The 22,138-nt window shown below is 33.3% G+C and overlaps 1 protein-coding gene across 11 annotated transcripts in view; it reads right to left on the bottom strand.

Moving 5' to 3' along the window:
• PDS5B (PDS5 cohesin associated factor B) overlaps nt 1-22,138 on the bottom strand; it is a 185,095-nt gene that overhangs the window by 39,667 nt on the left and 123,290 nt on the right. For all 11 annotated transcript variants that reach the window (XM_025996773.2, XM_025996769.2, XM_025996770.2 and 8 more), the window contains exons 19-21: nt 21,777-21,937; nt 10,697-10,820; nt 7,971-8,129 (exon numbers count right to left, since the gene is read on the bottom strand). In XM_025996773.2, the coding sequence (XP_025852558.1) occupies nt 7,971-8,129; nt 10,697-10,820; nt 21,777-21,937 (444 nt within the window). The remainder of the gene's footprint in view (nt 1-7,970; nt 8,130-10,696; nt 10,821-21,776; nt 21,938-22,138) is intronic.

Raw genomic sequence — 22,138 nt, 5'->3', positions numbered from 1 at the left:
AAGAATAAGCAAAACTAAGTATTATGTTATTCAGAGACACATATGCAGTAAAGTGTTTTGTTTTAGTTAGAGAATAATAAACCCTAATTCAACATAGTAGCTACCTGAGGCAGACAAGAAACAAAAACAAATTTTGGAGAGTAATAAACCAGGAGCTAACAGTTCACAAGTGCTCATTCTGTTATTATAAAATAAATCACACAAATGTTAAATAAATATTCCTTCATATATATCAAATGTAACATTAAAATGAGACAAGTTAATGGGTTAAAAGAGGTAAAAGTTCTGTTCCTGACAAGAGCTAACTAGTTTTTTTTTTTTTTTGAACCTATCTTCCACTGGAACAAATGAAAAGGCTGGATAAAAGATCTTTTAAAAAAATCACTATGAAGGTGATAAAAGAGCTACCAGAGCAGTGAGAATTTGTAGGGGAAAGTTTCAAAAGAGGAGAGAAATGAAGATTTGAGTCTGGCCCTAGGCTGCTTTTCTCATACAAATGATAACTGATTCTGAAAGTGAAAGAGACTTACAGGTTAAGCAATATCTCAATCACTGTAACAAAGCTGGAAGGAAAAAAATTGGAATTCTGGGCCCAATAAAGAATAGAGTCCCTGTTAAACACTCTAGACTTCTGGGTGGCTCTCTAACAGATATAACATACAAATAAAGGTGACCAGAAAAAGAATCAGCCTGTCAAAACCTGAAGCTCAGCTTCGAATTAGTGCATTCTTGACCAAATTGATCTGACAATAGCTCAACTCCCTGTCAGGAAGAAGTAAGGCCTCCCTAGAAGAAATACAAAATCATTCAGAGCCTCAAATCATCTGTAACATTTTTAATACACAGTGTCTACCATGCAATCAAAAATAACATATAAGACAAGATTTGACCAAAAAAAAAAAAAAAAAAAAAAAAAAAGAAAGAAACAGAAGACAAAAAGCCACAGGAAGTCTAGAAATAGGCTGATACAAACTTTAACATAACTATAGAAGTTTAACAATTAGATGACAAGATAGAGAATTCTGGCAGGGAACTAAAAGGTGTATCAAAAACTACAAGGAAATTATAAAATTGTAAGATAAAGTAAGTGCAATTAAGAATTCAATGCATGGGCCTACCATAGGATTATACAAATCTGAAGAGTGAATTATGAACTCAAATGCAGAGCAGAACAAAAAATGATGAATAGAAAAATACACGAAGGTGTGAAACAGCTGGATCACAGCCAAAGAAACTATGTTTTAAGTATATAACCTGAACCGTAGTTGAGAGGAAGAGACACTATGAAACAAACATTATTCAGAATTTATGCAGGATATCAAAGCTATACTATTCAAGAAGAGCTACAAGCCCCAAGTAGAATAAATATAAAGAAAGCACACCCAGACACATGATCATGAAACTGGAGACTAATGCAAAATAGAAAACATTAAAAGCATTCAAAACAAAAAGAAAACCTTCAAAGGAGCAAGACTGCCACCCAATTTCAAGAGAATAGGTAAGAAAATGGAAGATAATGGTATAATATTTTCAAATTACTGAGGGGAGGAAACATACCAGTCTAGAATTGTAAGCCAGGAGAAAATATCCTTTAAAAAATGTAGGCAAAATAAAGACATTTTCAGGCAAATAAAAATCAAGAGGCTGCATTAGGAGTAATCCAAACTAAAAGAAATACTTCTTTAAATTCTTACAGTATAAAGAACATCATCACATACACAAAAAGGAACGAAAAATAAAAGAAGGGCGGAAAGATGTTGGTAAATCTAAATAAACATTAACTGTAGAAAAGTTACGGTCCTGTGTGAACAAGAGCACAAAATAATCAGGAAATAAAGGGAATTAAAGTACGCTAAGGTTCCTAAGAATACTGAACCTGCTGTCCTACAAGTTTAAAAAAGACCAATTGATACTGGCCTTCAGAAGTCAAGGGAGAATGTTGTATCCTCTAGGACAATTACTAAAAGAACAGGAAAATGTAAAAAACAAGTCAGTAAAGGGGAAAATGAAATAAAAAAATTTATCAAAAACAAGGAAAGAAGGAGTACAATGAATACAGAACTGACAGAACTAAAAATAAAAATCGGATGGCAAATTAGCCAAAATCACTATTTACATTAAATGTAAACCAACTGTTATAAATAATAGACAAAGTTGAAAAGAATGTATGCCAGAACGAGGTTCAGTGCAGTGGCATATTTAGATGAAGTTTTCAAGTCCTCTATTGGGTACTATTAGTCCTTCTGAGACTAGAAGAAGATAAGAAAGTCCCCTATCACCACCTCTATTGTTTTGAAGGTCCTGGCCAGGCACAAGGAAGAAAAAAGAAATAAAAAAGCATTACAAACAAAAAAGCTGTCTTTATGAACAAATGACATGACCTGAAAAGAGAAAACCCCCAAAATGTAAAAACTAAGGTTTCTTAGTAAATGAGTAACTGCCTTTAACAAAATCCTAGAATAAAAGTTAATATAAAAATGAAGTCACTTCATATCCATATGCCAACAAAATAGTTAGAAAATAAATATGAAAAATCATGTTATCTATAATAGCATCAAACAACATAAAATGCCTAGGAACATACTTAAGAAAGCTAAGACATCTACACAAAAATTTAAATATTATTAAAGAAAATTAAAAACCAAGACATATACCATCTTCATGAAACAGAAAGCTCAGGATTATAATACTATACTCTTAGAGTGAAAGGCGATATTATAATAATGATTAAAATTTATAATTCAATGCCACCCCTATCAAAATTCCCGCCAGGTATGTATATATGTTGGGATGGAGTGGTTAGGGAGAACTGACTAGCTGATTCTAAAGTTTAGACAGAAACAAAATAAAATGAAACAATTTAGATAGAAGTATGAAAGGCTGATAGCCAAAACAATTTAAAAAAAGATGATGATGGCGATGATGAAGCAGCAGTAGTAGCAACAGCCATTATTAAAGGCATGTGGAGAGCTTCAGCTACTAGGTATCAAAACCTGTGGAAGCACTCTTAAAGAACAACAAGGCTGGATGTATCATGTTCTCTGATTTCAAACTATACTACAAAGTCACAGTAGTCAAAACAGTATGGTACTGGCATGAAAACCGATACAGATTTCAACAGAATAGAGAGCCCAGATATAAACCAATGTATATAATCAATTAATCTATGACATGGAGGCAAGTATATACAAAGTGGAAAGGACAGTCTCTTTAATAAAGTGTTGGGAAAGCTGGACAGTTACATGCAAAAGAATGAAACTAGACCACTATCTTACACCACAAGAACAAATTCAAAAGGGAAAAAGATTGCATATAAGACCTGAAATCATAAAACTTCTAGAAAAATTACAGGTAGTAATAAGCTCTTTGATGTCAGTCTTAGCAATATTTTTTTGGAACAGTCTCCCAAGACAAGGGCAACAAACACTAAAATAAACACATGGACTATGTCAAATAATCTTTAGCAAAGCAAAGCATCAACAAAAAGAAAAGGTAATCTGCTGAATGGGAGAAGGTATTTACAAATCATACATCAGATAAGGAGTGAATATCCAAAATGTATTAAGAACTTACATAACAACTGCAAAAAACACAACTTGATTAAATAACAGGCAGAGGGCTTGAATAGACAATTTTTCCAAAGACATACAGAGGGCCTACAGGCACATAAGATGTTCTACATAACTAATCATCAATGAAATGCAATTAAAACCATAATGAAAAAAAAAAAAAAAACCATAATGAGCTATAACTTCACGTCTATCAGACTGGCTAATAGTAAAGATACAGAGAATAGACTGGTAGTTGCCAGAGAAAGAGGCAGCTGGAAAAACGTACAATAAATACATCATGGAATGTAAAGTACAGCATGGTGTCTACAGTTAGTAATACTGTATTGCGTATTTGATAAGTTGCCAAAAGAGTAGATCCTAGATTTTTCACAGGAAAAAAAAAATTGTGACTGTGTGGGGATGGATATGAACTAGGCTTATTGTGGGGATCATTTCACAATATATATTGAATCTTTATGTCGTACACATCAAAATAATATGTTATACATCAATCATATCTCAAAAAAAATTAAGACAACCTAGAGAATGGGAGAAAATATTTGCAAACCACATATCTGACAAGAGACTTGTATTTAAAATATATAAAGAAATATTACCACTCAACAAAAACACAACCCTAAAAAGGATTTGTAAAGTCTTAACTCCAAGAAAAGACATACAAATGGCTAATAAGTATATCAAAAGATGCTCAACATCATTAGAGAACTGCAAATCAAAACCACAATGAGATACCACTTCACTCACTGGGCTGGCTAAAATCAAATTAACAGAAATTAGTAAGTTGGCAAGTGGAGAAATTGCAACTTTTATAACACATGGTAGGATGATAAAATGGTGTAAGCCTCTGTGGAACACAGTTTGTCAGTCCCTTAAAAAGTTAAACACAGGGGATCCCTGGGTGGCTCAGTGGTTTAGCACACCTTTGGCCCAGGGTGTGATCCTGGAGTCCCGGGATCGAGTCCCACATCAGGCTCCCTGCATGGAGCCTGCTTTCTGCCTCTGCCTGTGTCTCTGCTTCTCTCTCTCTCTCTCTCTCTGTCTCTCATGAATAAATAAATACAATCTTAAAAAAAAAAAAAGTTAAACACAGAATTACCATATAATCCAGTAAAGGTATATACCTAGGAATATACCTAAAGAACTGAACACAGGTACTCAAATACTCAGACACAGAATTCAAGCAGCACTTTTCACAATATTCAAAAGGTGGAAACAACTCAAATGTCCATCAATGAATGAATGGATAAGCAAAAATTGATACATACAACAGAGTATTATTCAGCCATAAAATGGAATAAAGTACTGACACATCCTACAATGTGGATGAACTTCAAAAACATTATACTAAGTGACAGAAGAAAGATGCAAAAAATCACATATTGTATGATTCCATTTATAGACAATATTCAGAATAGTTAAATCCATTAAGACAGACAGGAGGTTGGTGCTTGCCCAGGGGAAGGGGAAATGAGGTATGACTGCTTAATGAAAATGACCTGGAAGAGATAGAGGTGGTGGTCACAAAAACTTGTGAATGTACTAAAATGTAACTGAATTGTATACTTTAAAATGATTAATTTTATGTTATGTGAATTTCACTTCAATTTTTAAAAAAAGTACCAGAGAAGACAGTCTTTTCAATAAATGGTGTGGAGTTAGGTGGAAATAAAACAATGAATCTTGACATTTATCTCATACCACATACAAAAATCAATCCCAAGTAGATTATATAGCTTAATGTGAAAGTTAAATAAAGCCTCTAGAGCAACACTGTCTAACAGAACTCTGAGATGGTAGAAATATTCTGTGCTGTCCAACACTAGCAATATGTGGCTAGTGAGCACTTGGAATGTGTGAATACATTTACAATTTTATTTGGTTTAAACTTAAATTTAAATAGCTACATGTGGTTAGAGGCTTGTATATTACCACATTTCTAGAAAATGATATAGGGACTATTTTCACAACCTTGGGGTAGGCAAAAAGACAAGGTAATTAAGTACTAACTAAAAACTCCATTTAGAGAGTGAGAGACAGTTACAAAATGGGCAAAGGTATCTGTTAAACAGACTGCCAACAGGATACATAAGGAAATCTTAGGAGTGAATAAAAGATAGATTGACAATTTAATGGCAACATGTGAAAGAGGCTTGAGCAGGTACTAACAAAAGAGGAAGCCAAGGGGCACCTCGGTGGCTCAGTGGCTGAGCGTCTGCCTTCGGCAAAGGTCTGATCCCCAGGTCCTGGGATCAAGTCCCGCATAGGGCTCCCCACAGGGGGGGCCTGCTTCTTCCTCTGCCTGTGTCTCTGCCTCTCTCTCTCTCTGTGTCTCTCATGAATAAATAAAATCTTAAAAAAAAAAAAAAAAAAGAGAACAGCCAATACATGCATGAAAAAGTGTCTAAGGGCATATCATTCATTCATTACACATTCACATAATGGCTAAAATGGCATATTTAATACAGTCAAGGAAATGGTACAACTAGAACTCTCAGCACATATAATAATGTTAATTAGTACAAGCATTTTGAAAAACAAATTGGCCAAAAAAAAAAAAAAACCAAAAATGGAAAGTTAAGGAAAGAAAAGCAATTCAGCAAGATGTACCAAAACAACCTATATATGGGTGCTTGGTTGGCTCAGTCCATGGAGTGTCTGGTTCTTTTTTTCAGCTCAGGTCATGATCTCAGGATTGTGAGATCAAGCCCTGTATGGGGCTCCTTGCTCAGGAGGAAGTATGCTTTAGATTCTCTCCTTCTCCTCCTCCCCCTCCCCTGACTTGTACGTAGGCATACACTCTCTCTCTCTAAAATACATAAATCTTTAAAAAAAAATAAAACTTCTACATACACTAAGATAAAACAATTGCACAACAGAAATGCATACATAAGTGCACAAAAGGATATGTAAAAGAGTATTAATAGCAGTATTCATTTAGCATTAGAAATAACCCAAATGTCTAGCAAAAGAACAGATACATGGTATATACAAACAATGGAGTACTATACATCAGCGAAAATGAACCACGGCTATATACAACAGGATGAATTTATCTCACAAATGTAATACTGAGTGAAGGAAGCCAGATATAAAAAATTTACTCTGTAGGATTCCATTTATAAAAGTTCAAAAACTGGTAAAACTAACCTTTGGTGTTAGAAGTCAGGATAATGGTTATCTTCAGGGAGAATGGAGGGGATAATAATAATAAGAAAAAGATGCAGAGGCTTTTGGGGGCTGGTAACATTCTATTTCTTTACCTGGATTGTTGGATGGTCCAGAATGTTAACTTTGTGGTAACTCAATGAACCATACCTTTAAATAGTGTGCACTTTGTTTAATTTCAACAAAATTTTTTCATTAGAGAAAACAAAACACAGTAAGGATATAGAAAACTTAAAACATATGATTAGCATATATGACCTAAAGAACAGATGAAATACTATACTTAGGGGAAGAAAACTGAGGGACACAGCTAAAGAACACAACCAAAGACAATGGTAATTAACACAGGAGCCACGTATCTCCAAATTACAGGGCTTTAGTCAACTAAAGTTAAACGGCCATGAATCATTAGAGAGCTAATATATACAACTACCTTATTATCCCCACAAACTATTTTTCTATAATAAATTAGTTTAAAAGTATTAATAGTATTAAAGTATATTAATATAAGAATGATGGACATATAGCAACATAGCTATATACTACAAAAACTATAACTATATTTTAAGAGGAGAAACTTTATCTATACTTCCAAAGTATAGCTCTCCAAAGAACCTAGTATAGTTACTGAGCACATAAATATAGACATAAAACTGATGGTTACATTATGTGTCTGCACATGCATGTTTGTGTGTGTGTGTGTGTGTGTGTGTATGTACATAAATATACACACACACATAAAACTCCATGTGACTATAAGGGGTCAGTTCTCCCAAACCCAAAAGCACTGCCCCAAAGATACACTGAAGAGAGAGACAAAATCATTATTTCTTTCCTCATGTTTTCTCCCAGTGCTTTTTAATTCTCTACTGTATGCAGGGAAAGAAACAACTATTGTCATGACAACCATACTGTGAAGTAGCTTGTCAGTCTTCACATTTTTTTAAAATAGATGCCATTATAAAAATTAACCCACTGTAAAGATGAATGAGAACCAAGTGATGTTTTGTATTTATCAAGGAATGCATTGCAGGTTACATGCCTCTGCTCAACTAAAGAGATGTTTCAATGTTTTTTTAGTTCTAGTGGATATAACAGCATGCTAAGAAGATAAAAAACCTAAAAGAAGGCAGCCAAATGCAAGTGTTCTTTCCATCATTTCACTTCTCTCTTTGCTGCATAAAATTTCAAAAGATAATGTGATGAACACAGGTGTAAAAAAATATCAATTACCCGATCATTCATGAGAAGATCTTTCACAATGAAAGTAGCTACCAAGGACTTCAAAGGAGCAGCAAATTGATCAGGTGCAAGGAGAGCAATATGTCCAATAGTAACCAACGGGGTTATGAGATGTTCCAGGTTGCTTGGATCTAGGCTCTTATGCAGAGGCTGAAAATGAAGAGAGGAAAATACATTCAACTCTATAAATATGCAAATAAACTATTCACATATTTCATGTACAAATAAAAAAGAAAACTACAAAAGTTTCAAGACATATAGATGGTGTAAGTAGCAGCTTAAACTTACATTTAAATTCCTATAGGTTATGTCTAAAAGGCATCATGTTTAAATACTGTCAGTTTTGCTAAAGTCATATCTTAGAAGCAGGTAAAAAAAAATTCAGCATGGAGAATCATATTAAACGTATTTTATGACCAATATATGAGTATTTTAGAGACTGCTAGGCTCACCAATATCCACTTCTGTTCTACTTCCTGGGCAAAAAGATGGCTATACACATGCAGCTTCCTCTGCAGTTAGATGAGAATATGTGAATAAGTCCTGGTTAACAGACTGGGGGTAAAAGTGAGGTACACCATGCTCCCACTAAGGCAAGTATGAGAATCATATCTTCTCCATATTCTTGCTCTTTACTCAGTGGCAGGCTTAATACCAAGGATCCAGTGGGATTTAAAGAGAAGCCACTTGTCAAAAAAAGGTCTATGTGTCTAAACCACTGATTAGAATGCAATCCAAACACACAACTGGACTTTTTCTCAGGAACCAGAAATAAGCTTTTATCATATAGAGTCCACATGCATTTTTGTGGATTTCTGTAGCATCAAATATTAAGTACCATAACTAATGAAATTATTTTTATTATTCTTATAGAAAACCCAACCATTAATACACATTTTTCCCTGACAAAAGAATGAGACTCCTCATATACCTATACAGAATACATAAAATGTAATGTTAAATTTTTAAAATAGAGAAATTAGAAGAGTGACTATAGTATACTATCACTGGCGGAAGGGGAAGGGGACAAAATGTATGTGACTGTATTATGTTACTTGTATGTGACAGAAAAGTGTATTAGAAACTGGTAACACTGGTTACCTCTGGGAATGAGAACTGAGTGCCTGGGGATACAGGGCTGAGGTGGAGGAGAATATTTACTATTTTACTATTTGGATTTGTTTTGTACCTTTTGATTTGGAAGTAAACACATTATTAATAATTTTAGTGACATTTTATTTTAATAGAGTTGATGCTGTCCTCCCATACTGAACACCAAAGAGTCTAGGCCTGAAAAACAGTATTAAGCTCTTCTCCAACATATTAGGGCAATGGGCAATATGAGGCTTCATTTAGTCAAAAATATATTTAAATGAGTTTACTTTGTGCTAATCTTGACAACTTCCCTCAATACTTCCATTGTACATCTAAATGCCAGCTTGTTTGTTATAAAAATATGATCATGTAGTTTTTTTTCAATAATGAGTGTGATAATTTTACACAATAAGATAATACGGTCATTTCTTGGAAAAGCAAAATTAATAGTCAGACCGTAAATTAACAGTAATCACATGAAGGCCAGATAGCTCTACAAAACCTTTTCTCAGAAAGCTAACCAACCTATACAACATTATAGCAGAAGGATTACAACTTATGGTAAAGATAAAATAAAATCAGATATATAATATCAAAATGAAATTAAAAGCATACTACTAATTCAAGTTATTATTAGCATTATCCTGATCTTTATCACCAATGAAAGGAACTGAAAGGAGATTAATCAAGAAAAACAAAAGATTTCTGTATCAACATGAATTCATTAAAGTTATTCTGATATACAAAAACAGACTAAAGAAAATAGCCCCACGTCAAAATGCACAAAATTTTAAAATAAATTATTTGCTATATACAGAAAAGATGATGTTTGATAAAGACAAATAATTTTCTTCCTTGTTCAGGTCTTTAGCATATAACATGAAATATGAAAAAGTTAGCATAAATGTTTCTAAAACAGAGATAACAAGTCAAAGTTTTTAGGGTAATTTAGCTTCGGCATGATTTCCAAATCACTCTGATTTCATTCAAGGCACCGGAACTAAAATTACAAATTTGGATTTATGTAAAAATGCTAAATATATACAAAGCCCAGATTACAAGAGATTAAAATAAAAATAGAATGCAATGCTTAGAAAGGGTAATAGTAATTTAAAAGGTAGAAAAAAATATGAAATATATATTTTAAAAACAATTTAATCTGATATAAAATTAGGTCAGTGATTATATATGAACTATAAATTTGCGCTTTATATATTGGCTATACTGTACCGATTAGTACTGACAAAATTCCATATACTTCAGCAGTATCATAAACAGAACTCTAATTTTCAACCCGTAAACTGACAGAAACATCTATTACCTATTATCAATAAGTATGATTTTATATGTAATTACTTATTAACAAAAAAGTTTCCTAATACTAAATGTATAATGTCAAAAAATATTATAAATTGTTTGATTTCTGAATTTAAGTTAGTGCTAAACATCTGAATAATCAGATATTTTCATATTTTAACCATTCATCAATATAGATTATACTGATTCAAATTCTGAAAACATATTATAAAATGATCCATCTCCAAATGTGAACATTCTATAAAATCATTATTATGTGTTTTTTAACTATAACATATGAAACAAACATTTTTTTTTCTTTTTACCTCAAATATCTGTGCAAACTGGGTCTCTTTACTAGAAAATATCGCATGGATACAATGAATGGCGTATTTGGCTTGGCGGGGGGGTCCTTTTTTAGATTTGTGATGTAAAACAGGAAGCAAAGCTCTAAAAAATAAAAATAAAAATTTAAACAAAAACAATAAACCAGAAATATCAGCAAGACTCCACTAAATACTTTACAGTTTGTATTCTTTTAGGTAATGTTTTGTAAGACCAAAAAAACATCTACCTGAACTCATTTTCAACTGTCTCTAATTCTGTTTTATAAAAATCTACATTAAAAATGTAATCCAAACACAAGTTTTTTTTCTTTTTACTTAACAATTCTGAATAAAAACATGGAAGGTAACCCATTTCTTAATGTCATTCCCTTTAGCCTTTTCTCTTTTATTCTCACTGCTATCACTCCAGCTAAGCTGCTGCCACCTTATATATATGACCACTATAATGGGACCTATACTATTTGTTTTTTAGTCTCTTCCTGCTCTGATTCATCTTTCACTTCATACCAGCACAATCTACATAAACGGAAATCTGACTATAAAACCTATACAAATTAAGTGTTTACCTTGTTTCAGGCATTATTAGAAGTCCCAAATGCTTGCCTTCATGCTATCAGCATATTATGAACAAGACAAATGACAATACACAAATTAGTAAAATATGTGTTATGTCAAATTATGATAAGAGCTATGGAGGAAAATAAGGAAAAAAAAAAGAGGACAGGATAGAGAGTGGAGAGGGGTGTGTGAGTACTACAATTTTAAAGAGGGTAGTTACAGAAAACCTTTCAAGTAAAGTAACATTTGAGTAGAGTTATAAGGGAAGTAAGGAGTGAGTCATGTAGCTACCTGGAGGAATATTCAGATATGGTATCATTACACTACACAAAAACTTAGAATGAGTACTGAACATAGCAGGATCTCTTGGCTTAACTATTTATTTAAACATTTATCTCACAGTGAAACCAACTTCTGAATCTACCTTCTTGCCCAATACAAACCTAGTATTCCAGTACTAAGAAATCATATATACAGAAATTCATCACAATAATAACTGAGTGTCACAAAAGATGCCAGCAGCAAAGTATAGTAAAAAGACAAGTGACAAATTGAAGGGAAATTCTCCATTTCGTTTCACAGAGAAAGGGTTAATATCCCTAACGTAAAGACTTTCTACAAGCATAGAATGACCAGCAATATCATGGACAAATGGGTTGGACATAAAAAAACAAAGTTCCTCAAAAGTAAATATACAAATTAACCTGTGATGTATGAAAAGACGCTTACCTTCACAAAAAAAGATATAAATTGAAACTATACTAAGAAGATTTCTGCTTCACATGATAACAGTGTATCTGAGATGGGACATTCTCTCCTACCTTAAGCAGGCAGAAAACAGACAAACATGTTAAAGGTTTTAGACACTGGACAACAAGCAGTACATGACTGTAATCCCTAAAAGATGGGAAACAAACTAGAAGAGTCCTACACCTATCCTCACTTACTGCATGCAAGGCTCCAGAATGCCATGTTAGCCAGAAGTAACCTTATACTTAGAGCCTGGTGGTCACATGGAGTTAAGGGAGACTGAGATGGAACTTGAGGCAGCTCTAATTTCTAGGGCAGAGTACCACACGGAAGAGAGCTGCAAAGACAGCAAGAGAGCTTGAATTCTGGAGATGCTCAGAGGGGACTGACTGAATAATGATCAGTTTACCATGGCATGAGAAAAAAAAACCAAACAAACAAACTACTGGAGCCCAGGAAAAGAACACTGGAAAGCAGTAAGCCAAAAAGTTCCCTAACACACATAAGGCTGCTAGTGATTCATGTTTCCACCAGCCAGAGTAGAAAGACCTTGTAATACATAAACAGGAAAAAAATTCATCAACAGAAATAGCCCCAGAAATGGCACAGGTGAAAAACTTAGAAAAGACATTAAAACAGCTATTATAAACATGTTCCATATGTTCAAGAAGAAAACATGAACATGATGAGGGCAAAAATGAAATACATAAAAAAGACCTAAACTGAACTATTAAATATGAAAAACAGAAAACCCGCAATGAAAAATATACCAATAGGATCAAAAGTAGATTATATGTTACAGAAGAAAACACCAGTGAACTTGAAGACATAGCAATAGAAACTATGCAAAATAAAACAAGAAAAAAAAAAAAAAAAGAACAGAGCATCAATGACCTGTAAGACAGTATCAAGTAGTCAAAAATACATGCAACCAGAGTCCCAGAAAATAAAGTGAGGAGAGCAGAACAGAAAAAGTATTTGAAGACATAGTAGCCACTATTTTTCCACATATGATGGAAATAGATCCATAGTCCTCAAAATCTCAATAAGCCTCAAGCAGAAGAAACATAAAGTAAACCATTCCAAGACATGTCATTATCAATTTGGTAAAAACAGCAATAAAGAAAAAAATTTTTTAAACTATCCAAAAAAAAAAAAAATACACTTTACAGAGACACAGAACATACAGAGGAACACTTCTCATCATAAACTATGCAATCCAGAAAATAATGGAGTGACATCGGTACTAAGTGAAAATATCAATCTAGAATTCCATTCTGAGAAAAAATACCTTTCAAGAATGAAGGCAAAATAAAGACTTACTTTTTTTTTTTTTTTCAAAGAAAAACTGAGATAATCAATTACAAGCAAAACTATACAGGGATGCCTAGGTGGCTCAGTGGTTGAGCATCTGCCTTTGGCTCAGGTCATGATCCTGGGGTCCGCGCAACAGGCTCCCCCTGCAGGGAACCTGCTTTTCTCTCTGCCTATGTCTCTGCTTCTCTCTCTGTGTCTCTCATGAATAAATAAAATCTTAAAAAAAACAAAACAAAAACAAAAAAACAAGCAGCAAGCAGAAGTATATAATAAATATTAAAGTTATTCAAGAAGAAAATGATACCAGTTGAAAATATGGCTATCTAAAAAATGGAGACTGACAAAAATAGTAAATGTGTGTACACAAATAAATCTGAGCATATTTTAAAGAGACAACAGTTAATTAGTCACATTTGGAAGACGCTAGTAACTAATGCACTATTTTGAACACTGTTCAAGAACACACACACACACAAAAAAAAACCCAAAGGATTTAATGTGCTTTTCCTAAACAGATGTAACGCTGGGGAACCAGAGAATAGATAAGATATTCCTGTTTATAAAAGTGTTCAGCTAATAAATGAAGAAAGAATGACAGAATATCACAATTACTAAGTATCCATCAGTTCCAACATCATAAAAAGAGAAATAACCAGATATCATGTGTCTCTTGATAGAAGAGCATACCACCATCTATAAAGTGGTCCTGTAATAACAAAAAAGTTGAGCTAGAATCCAACCAGGCCTCTGCATTCAACTATCTCACTTTACAGAAAATATAAGGAACCCATTAAAATATGCCAAAGGCATACATAACAAAAATCAATATATGTGAAACTCTGCAAGAGAGTTTATCAAATACAAAGCGACAAAGAGAATTGGAAGGGGAGCCTACAAGAAATAAGGCACTTTAAGAGATTTAGCAACAAATAACAATGTGATCTGATTTTTTTAAATTACATTTTTGGGAAAACTGGATATTATTAATATTAAGCAATTAATGTTAACTATGTGATATAGGCATTATGTTTATTTTTTAAGAGTTCTTATCTTTTAGAGATACTTAGATGTACAGATGAAATATACAATCTAGCATTTGCTTTCAAATGTAAGTGGAATAGGGAGTAAGGAGAATTATAAATTAAAAGCAACTGTTTAAGTTATTCATATATAAGCTAGTTGTTGGATACATGGGAGTACATTATAATATTCTAGTTACTTCTATATATGTTTGAAAATTCCAATAATAAAATGTATAAAAATAAGAGTCTCACCAAACTATCCTTATAGTCTGTGGTTTGTAAGCTTCTTTATGAAATGAAAAAATATTATCTTTTGGTAACTTCAAAAACTCCCTGGATAAAACATATCTTCTCCTAGATCAGACGTGCCAATACAAACATCCATAATCCCTTTTCTTAGTCATCAAGAGAAAATTACAGGTAACATACATGTAAAAAGCAATTCTGGCTGGAATTTTTAAAGACAGAATGAGAAATTTTAAGCTTATCCAATGTTTTGCATACCCATTTAAATAAAAAAACAGAAACAAACCAAAACAATAAACAAAGAAAAAACACTTTCAAGGATTCTGAAGTACTAGGCAGAGTCTGAGATGTTAATGAAATGTCAATGAAACAACTATCCTCTGATTGCTTTTTCTATTAATAAGTTCCTATTATAAAAAATACCTTATTTCCCATTAAAGTGATTTTTCAATTCAAGGTTGTTTTCGTCCAATAATGATACACATGCAGAAAATGCAAACAAAACTTTAGTGGTCTAAAAAACCACTAAGGAAAACTCAAAATTCCACTACCCTGAAATAATTACTGCTAACATTTTGGTGACTATAGGTCTAAAATTTCTCTAATCATACATACATATATTAAGTAAATGAGGATACAAAATACATAGTATTTGGAAATATTTTTTCACTAACAATGCTGGAGGGAACCTCCTATGTCAAGTATTGCTAAATGCTAATTTTAAAAGGTCATATGGCTCTTTAGTGGATAGCTACATCACAACTAGTCTAATCAATTTCCTACTAATGAGCATTTAAACGTTTTGGATTTTTTGTTTAATCTTAACAAAACCATGAACATCCTTATGCTAGTTATTTAGTGTTTCTGGGCTTTAAGCCTCCTATAATTTGGTCTGAGATCCTGGCACTGTAAATCTGAAATTATATTTCCTAGACTCCCTCAAGAGCTGGTTTCCCGTTAGGTTTTTCCAATAAGAGACGCCAGAGCTTCCTTAGGTATTCTGTGCAGTAGTTACACCACCCCTCCAGCAACAGCTAGGACACTCCTACTGTGTCAGCTGGTTGGGCAATACTGACAGGGCTCTTCTATCCACTGGATAGTCCTTAACATCACTTTTCAGTTGTTGCTCCAGCCCCAAAGGTGGTAGCTGCTTCCAGCAATTCATCATCTCTGGGTTACCAAAGCACCTTGTGGTCTTTCATTCTTCAAACATATGTACTAATTTATTTATTTATTTATGTTTAAAATACCTGGTATGGTTTCTGTTTTTCTGACTGCATCCTGACCCACATAATCATTGGGTAGGTATCTTCTCTATCTCTAGGATAAGTTCCTGAAAATGAAACTGCAGTGGTGAAGACTGCATTCATTTCAAGTTGGTATATATTACATTACCAACCCAGAAAAGCTGAATCAATTTAAAATCCAGTCTAGAGAGCATCATTGGAATGCTAGCTAACATTGGTTACAGCACTTAAGTGTTTTTATTTCTACTTGCCTTGATTAGTATTAGTAGGCATAAATGTCTTTTCTTGATTTGAGGGACCAGAGGATTTCCCGTTCATTCCTTTTGCTAGTATTCTATTCTTAAATCGATTATATTTCTATAAAGAGTCTTTATACATTAGAGATATTAACCTTTTCTAACTTATACATATTGAAAATACTTCCCCAGCATGCCATTTGCATTTCTAACTTATTTCATGATTTTTGCTTTCGTCTAAACGGTATTTTCCCTCACTAAAATATAAGGGCAGAGTCTGTTCATTTCAAAAGAACCTTTTATACTCTAGTAACTTATATACAGTAGAAGCTCTATGAATGTATTTCAACAAATGGATATTTAATAATACAATCCATCAATATTTCATGATTTGGTACTAGCATCCTTTCACCCACCAAAAAAAATTACAGAAATGTGCTGGTTATTAATACTTTTATTATTTATATATTTAAAATCTTTGATAATCTTGGACTCATCTCAAATATATGAAGAATCAAGATAAATCTACATTGATTCTTGCCTTCAAAATATTTTATCAGTTATTTACTGGGTAATCTAATTTTTCCTTATTTTTCTGTTAAATATTATCACTCCTCCACTCACTATTATAAAGTTGCAAACTTCTTGAATATTTTACTAGGTCTTCTGGTTTTCACTACTACAATATTTTCAGAATGGTTATTAGTAACATATAAGGAAAGCTCTGGATTTTTACATAGTTTGGCTATCTTGGTTTTGGTAATTTTTCAGCAGATTCTCTTGGATTTTCCATTACATACGGTAATTTTGCTTCCTCCTTTCCAACACTTGTATCTCGTTTTATTTTCTTACATAATTATATTGGCTAATGCTTCTAAAGCAATGTTAAACCATAGCAGAGATAGTGTATTTTCCGCATTTTGTTCCTACTTTAACTGGGAATGCTTCTAGTGTTTACTCTATGATGATGCCTATTGGTTTGAGACAAATTATGTTATAAAGGCATTTATCCCAATTTAACAGGTTTAATTATAAATAGACTCTTTTTAAATCAGAAGCCCTTTTTAGCATCTATCACAATGTGTGTCCTTTTCCCTTTACTCAACTATATAGTAAACTAACAGGATTAGGCTTACTAATACCAACCCTCCTTGTTTTTCTGAAATAACCACATTTGACCATAACATGTAACATTTTTTTAAAGATTTTATTATTTTAGAGAGAGAGAGAAGAGAGAGAGAAACAAACACAAGCCAGTGGGAGGGGCAGAGGGAGAGCAAACACCCCACTGAAGAAGGAGTTCAGTGTGGGACACACTGGATCATAACCTAAGCTGAAGGCAGCCACTTACCCAAATGAGCCATCCAGGTGCCCTACTTTTTAAGATTAAAAAAAAAAAAAGATTTATGTATTTGTGAGAGAGAGCATTGGTAAGGGGGAAGGAAGGCAGAGGGAGAGGAAGAAGCAGATTCCCAGCTGAACGTGGAGCCCTACATGGGGCTGGACACAGGGCTCAATCCCAGGGACCTAAGACCTAAATCAGACTCAACCGACTGAGCCACCCAGGTACCTCAACCATAGTATATTTTTGTTTTACTATAGTAAAACTCTCTTCTTACTGAAGTTTTACTTACAATTTTTACAGCAATATTAGTAAGATCTGTCTTTTCTTTTGAGGGAATATCTGTTATCCACTTTTAACACTCCTGCTATCTTGGCTTTATGAAAGAAGTACTCTGAATGCTTTTTCTTCCGTCTATGCTTTAAACAACTAAAAAGAATCAAAATCTTTGGCTTCTTGTAGATGTGAAATATTTCCTATAACACACACTTTTACTGGCACTTTTTATTAGTTGATATCTAGTTCAATTTTTTATAATTACAGCCTAATTAGGTTTTCTCCCATTCTTCTTGAGCCAATTTTATTTACATCACCCTTTTAAAAAATCCAAGTTTTCAAATATTCAAAATATAGACACACCTAAAATTTAAATACTTAAAGTAAAATGATGAGAAAAGACAACTCAGATAAGCAAACAAAAAGAAAATTTGGATTTAGGGGCCTAAGAAAAACTGAATGTAAAGGGAAAAAGTACATAACTTGGTAGACAGAGTTCACAATATAAAAGGGATAACTAATACTTTCCCGAGTCTTTACGTCCTAAAGAATGTTCATTTGTCCTTAAGCACAATTTGGCTACTTAGGAAATTCTTCAGTTATATTCTTTTTTCCCATGAAAACTCTCCAGCTGTTGAATCATTAACTTCAGAAATCTTACGTGGTTGAAAGAAGTGAACCTCTTTTTTCCATTGCACATAATACATTTCCTTCTGCTACTGATGTCTGTGAAGTCACTTCTGTAACCCCTGAAAATTCAGTAAATTCCACCAGAATATTTTCCTAAAATGAGTCCTCTTAATCTCCAGATTGACATTTTTACTCATTCTAAAACAACTTTACTATTATCATTTTTTTAAACACTATTTTCCATTCTCCATTATTCTGTTGTGTTTTCTCCACAGAAGCCAATTAGGGCTTTACACTATCTGCAAATGATTTTCTTTCATTGCCTTCATTTCTATGCCCACTATTTCTACATTCTACTCAATTTCGTCATGCTCTATTACAGCTACATTTTCAATATTTTGTTTACTCTGCTCCTTACTCTGCTTATAATAAACTATACTTTATAATACAAACATGTTCGTTCTTCTTTATCCTTACTCCTGCCACTTCCTTTTTTGTATTTTTTGTTGTTTTTTCTTGTTCTCTTATTTTTCCAGGTATCATTTCTGCTTAACTTCCTTGGCAGTTTAGAATATTTAAAAATTTTTACTAGAAAAATTCAATTCTTCCAAATAAAGATTATCAGCTTTCGTTGGAATACTAAAACACCTACTTAGTTTCACATTTTATTAATTTATTTGTACTCTGTTAACTCATTTTTGAATAGGAGAAATTCTCTGGCTTTGCCATTTAAACAAAAAGGCAGATAGCATTTGCTGATGACTGAATCCTGGATGCCTCTCTTAAAAAATTAACATCACAGCTCTCAACTCAATCAGTTGGCTAAGTAAAAGTAGCATAGAGGAAGGAGCTGGGACTAAAGGCAGCAAGTCCTTTATCTCTGTGTAATTTCTCTCCAAATCTACTGAAACCCTACCAGTGATGAGAATTAACTCCGCCTGGACTACGGCTATATCCTATGCTATAAGAGGATTCTTAGTTTTGGCACATTCAAACTAAGTCTAGGGGTGATCCAGACTCCTGAAAGACAAGAGTCAGAATAGAAACCACAGCACACCCATCATTTTTTTTAGTAGGTTTAAGCACACAATTTTTTTTCTGTACCTATAAAGTTGGTAAGACATTTGCTTCACAATTCTACTTTAAGCCTTACCTCAACTCTAAGCTTTGCTCCTCCTAAGGAAAATAGGTCAGCCCAAAGAAAAATGGTGTGACCACGAAGTCTCTCCTTTAGTTCTATGACAGCAGAAATTAGGCTTTCCTTATATCTCTCAAAGCCTGCCCATACCTCAATCTCCTCTAAATAACAGAACACTTACTATCCATTCTGTTATACCCCTGAGTCAGGAAGATGTGTATTAAGTGTCAATGTTCTCACATTCAATTCAGTCTAGATGACTTATTTAGCACCAATTCTGTCCAGTTTGTGGCAGCTTCTACTTAGATACATTTTTCTTTTGGTTCTTCAAAATTATTTTGGCGAATTCAAGGAAACACAATAAACACTATCATTTTTCCTCAAAATTGACTCACCCATTTTAATAACTTAAAACATAATCTGCATATATATTTTATCTCCTGGAAGACATAAACTATGAGCCACTTCATCAAGAATAGTGCGTGCACACAGCGGGTATTCATTATCAGTTAATTTTCCTCATGAGAAACATGTGAAATATACTCACTACATAAATCAAATAATTTTAAGTACTTCAATTCTATATTAAAACAGCATGTTTTAAAATGCCCTCATGTTCTAAAATGTCCACCTTTTAACCTTGCTCTTGTAATTCTCCTATAAATGTATCTAACAATATTTCCTTAAGATATAAAAGATACTAGGAAAGACAGTCTAGAATAAAAATAAAAACCTCCAGTGAATAAATAAAATTAAAACTTGCCCCAAACCCTAAAATATGAAAGGAATTGTGCCATTATAGATACGGTACCACAGGCATTCAGACAAACAGGCCTAAATTCAAATCTTCACTTTGCTACTTGCTAGTTATATGATCCAAACCCATTTACCTCAAGTGAGTATCACATTTCTCATTTGGAAGATTTGGATAATTTCTACACTTTACTAAACTGTTACAAGGTTTAAATGAGATAGTACAGGAAGTGGGCATTCAATCAGTAATATAGTTATGCTTTGTTTGTGTTGATCTCCAAACTTTGATCTCTGATCTGAAGAATCACAGTACATTCAAAAGAAAATTCATGCTCTGCATCCACTTAAAAATTAAGAAGTCATTTTTTTTCCTTTTGAAGATTTTATAAATGTATTTGATAGAGAGAAAGAGAACATGAGCAAGGGAAGAGCAGAGGGAGAGGGAGAAGCAAGCTCCCGACTGAGCAGGGAGCCAGACACGGGGCTCAATCTAGGACCCTGGGATCATGACCTGAGCCAAAGGCAGGCAACTTAACCAACGGAGCCACACAACTGCTCCAAGAAGTCAGTTCAGTTCTAATCAAGTTTCTTACTCTTGTCAAAAAGAATATGATTAAGAACTTCTGGTATGTTTCAATGATCATTTAAATAATGCCTTTGTCCTTTTTATTAATAGTTACTAGAATTAAGTTCATCTGAACAAAAGGAGTAACAAAAAGTATACCTGAGATTTTAAGCTATCTTTGTCCAGTATCTCTCTGAGGAAAAGGACCATAGGCAATTCTTCCAACATGAAGCATGCTCCCTAATCACAACTAACTAGACCAGTGGCTAAGCCAGAAATAATGAGATACAAGTAAAACTAATCACCAATGACCATAGCAAGATGAGGAACAACTATCAGATAACATTCTACAGGAATAGGGAGGGGAGGTGAATATAGAGAAGTAAAGCAGGGATCCCTAGAAAAGACTTCTTGTTTTGAGCTATTCTATCTAGAATCTTGAATAATCAATCAGCATTAGAGATCCCAAGGGTAACAGCACAATTTCCAATTCTTGGAAATACTGAAACACACACAAAAATACACTGCTGTTAGGAGGTTTATTCCAAGCTTCCCTGAGACAAATAAAGCACAGCTTCTTAAAATCTTCAATTCAATACCTCTAATGACAGAGAATAGTGAAGAGTCCTCTGCAGAGCCCAGTTGAAATTCCTTTGAAATTTCCCACTACACCTTAAATTCATGTGAACTATTTATTCTATGCATGATATATCAAGAGAATGTTTCACTATAAAATTGTTTTCATTAGAATATTTAGGCAATTAAAAAGAAATACCATGTTTGCTCCACAGTTTTGTGCATCTTCTAAAATGCCAATCTGTGCTATCCCCCAGGAAATAAGAATCTAAATTGAATGGTATAAACTTAAGATAACCTAGATATGATTTCCTCAAAACTTAAAAGATTCCAACTATTACATAAATCAAGAAGCAGTAAATTATTTTTCTATTTTCCAGAATATTTATCAGAATAAACTTACGATCTGATGTGTGGGAAATCCTCTTCAATTTTGCTTCCTGTGTTTTTAAAAATTTGGAGTGCAGCTTCTGCTACTTTTTCATCATCCATTTTCAGACAAGCCAGAAGAGATTCAAATGTTTCAGCAGAATGAAACGAGATGGGATGTGTAAATGAGAGTACCTTAAAAAAAAAAGTCATAAAAATGATCTGTAAACCCTTTCCATCTTTATAATATAAATCTAAAATATTACATACTGGAAATATTCAAATCAAAGTAAATACAAAAATAATTATGCTACCAAGTACATGAGAGCACCATAAATAAAGTTCTAAACTTACTCAAATATGTAACAGATAGGTTCTAGTTAGTGTTGGAAGACC

This window comes from Vulpes vulpes, chromosome 9 (assembly GCF_048418805.1).
Source record: "Vulpes vulpes isolate BD-2025 chromosome 9, VulVul3, whole genome shotgun sequence".
Taxonomy (NCBI): domain Eukaryota; kingdom Metazoa; phylum Chordata; class Mammalia; order Carnivora; family Canidae; genus Vulpes; species Vulpes vulpes.
The sequence above is the reverse complement of the archived record's forward strand: the minus strand, read 5'-3'. Positions and strand labels throughout refer to the sequence as shown.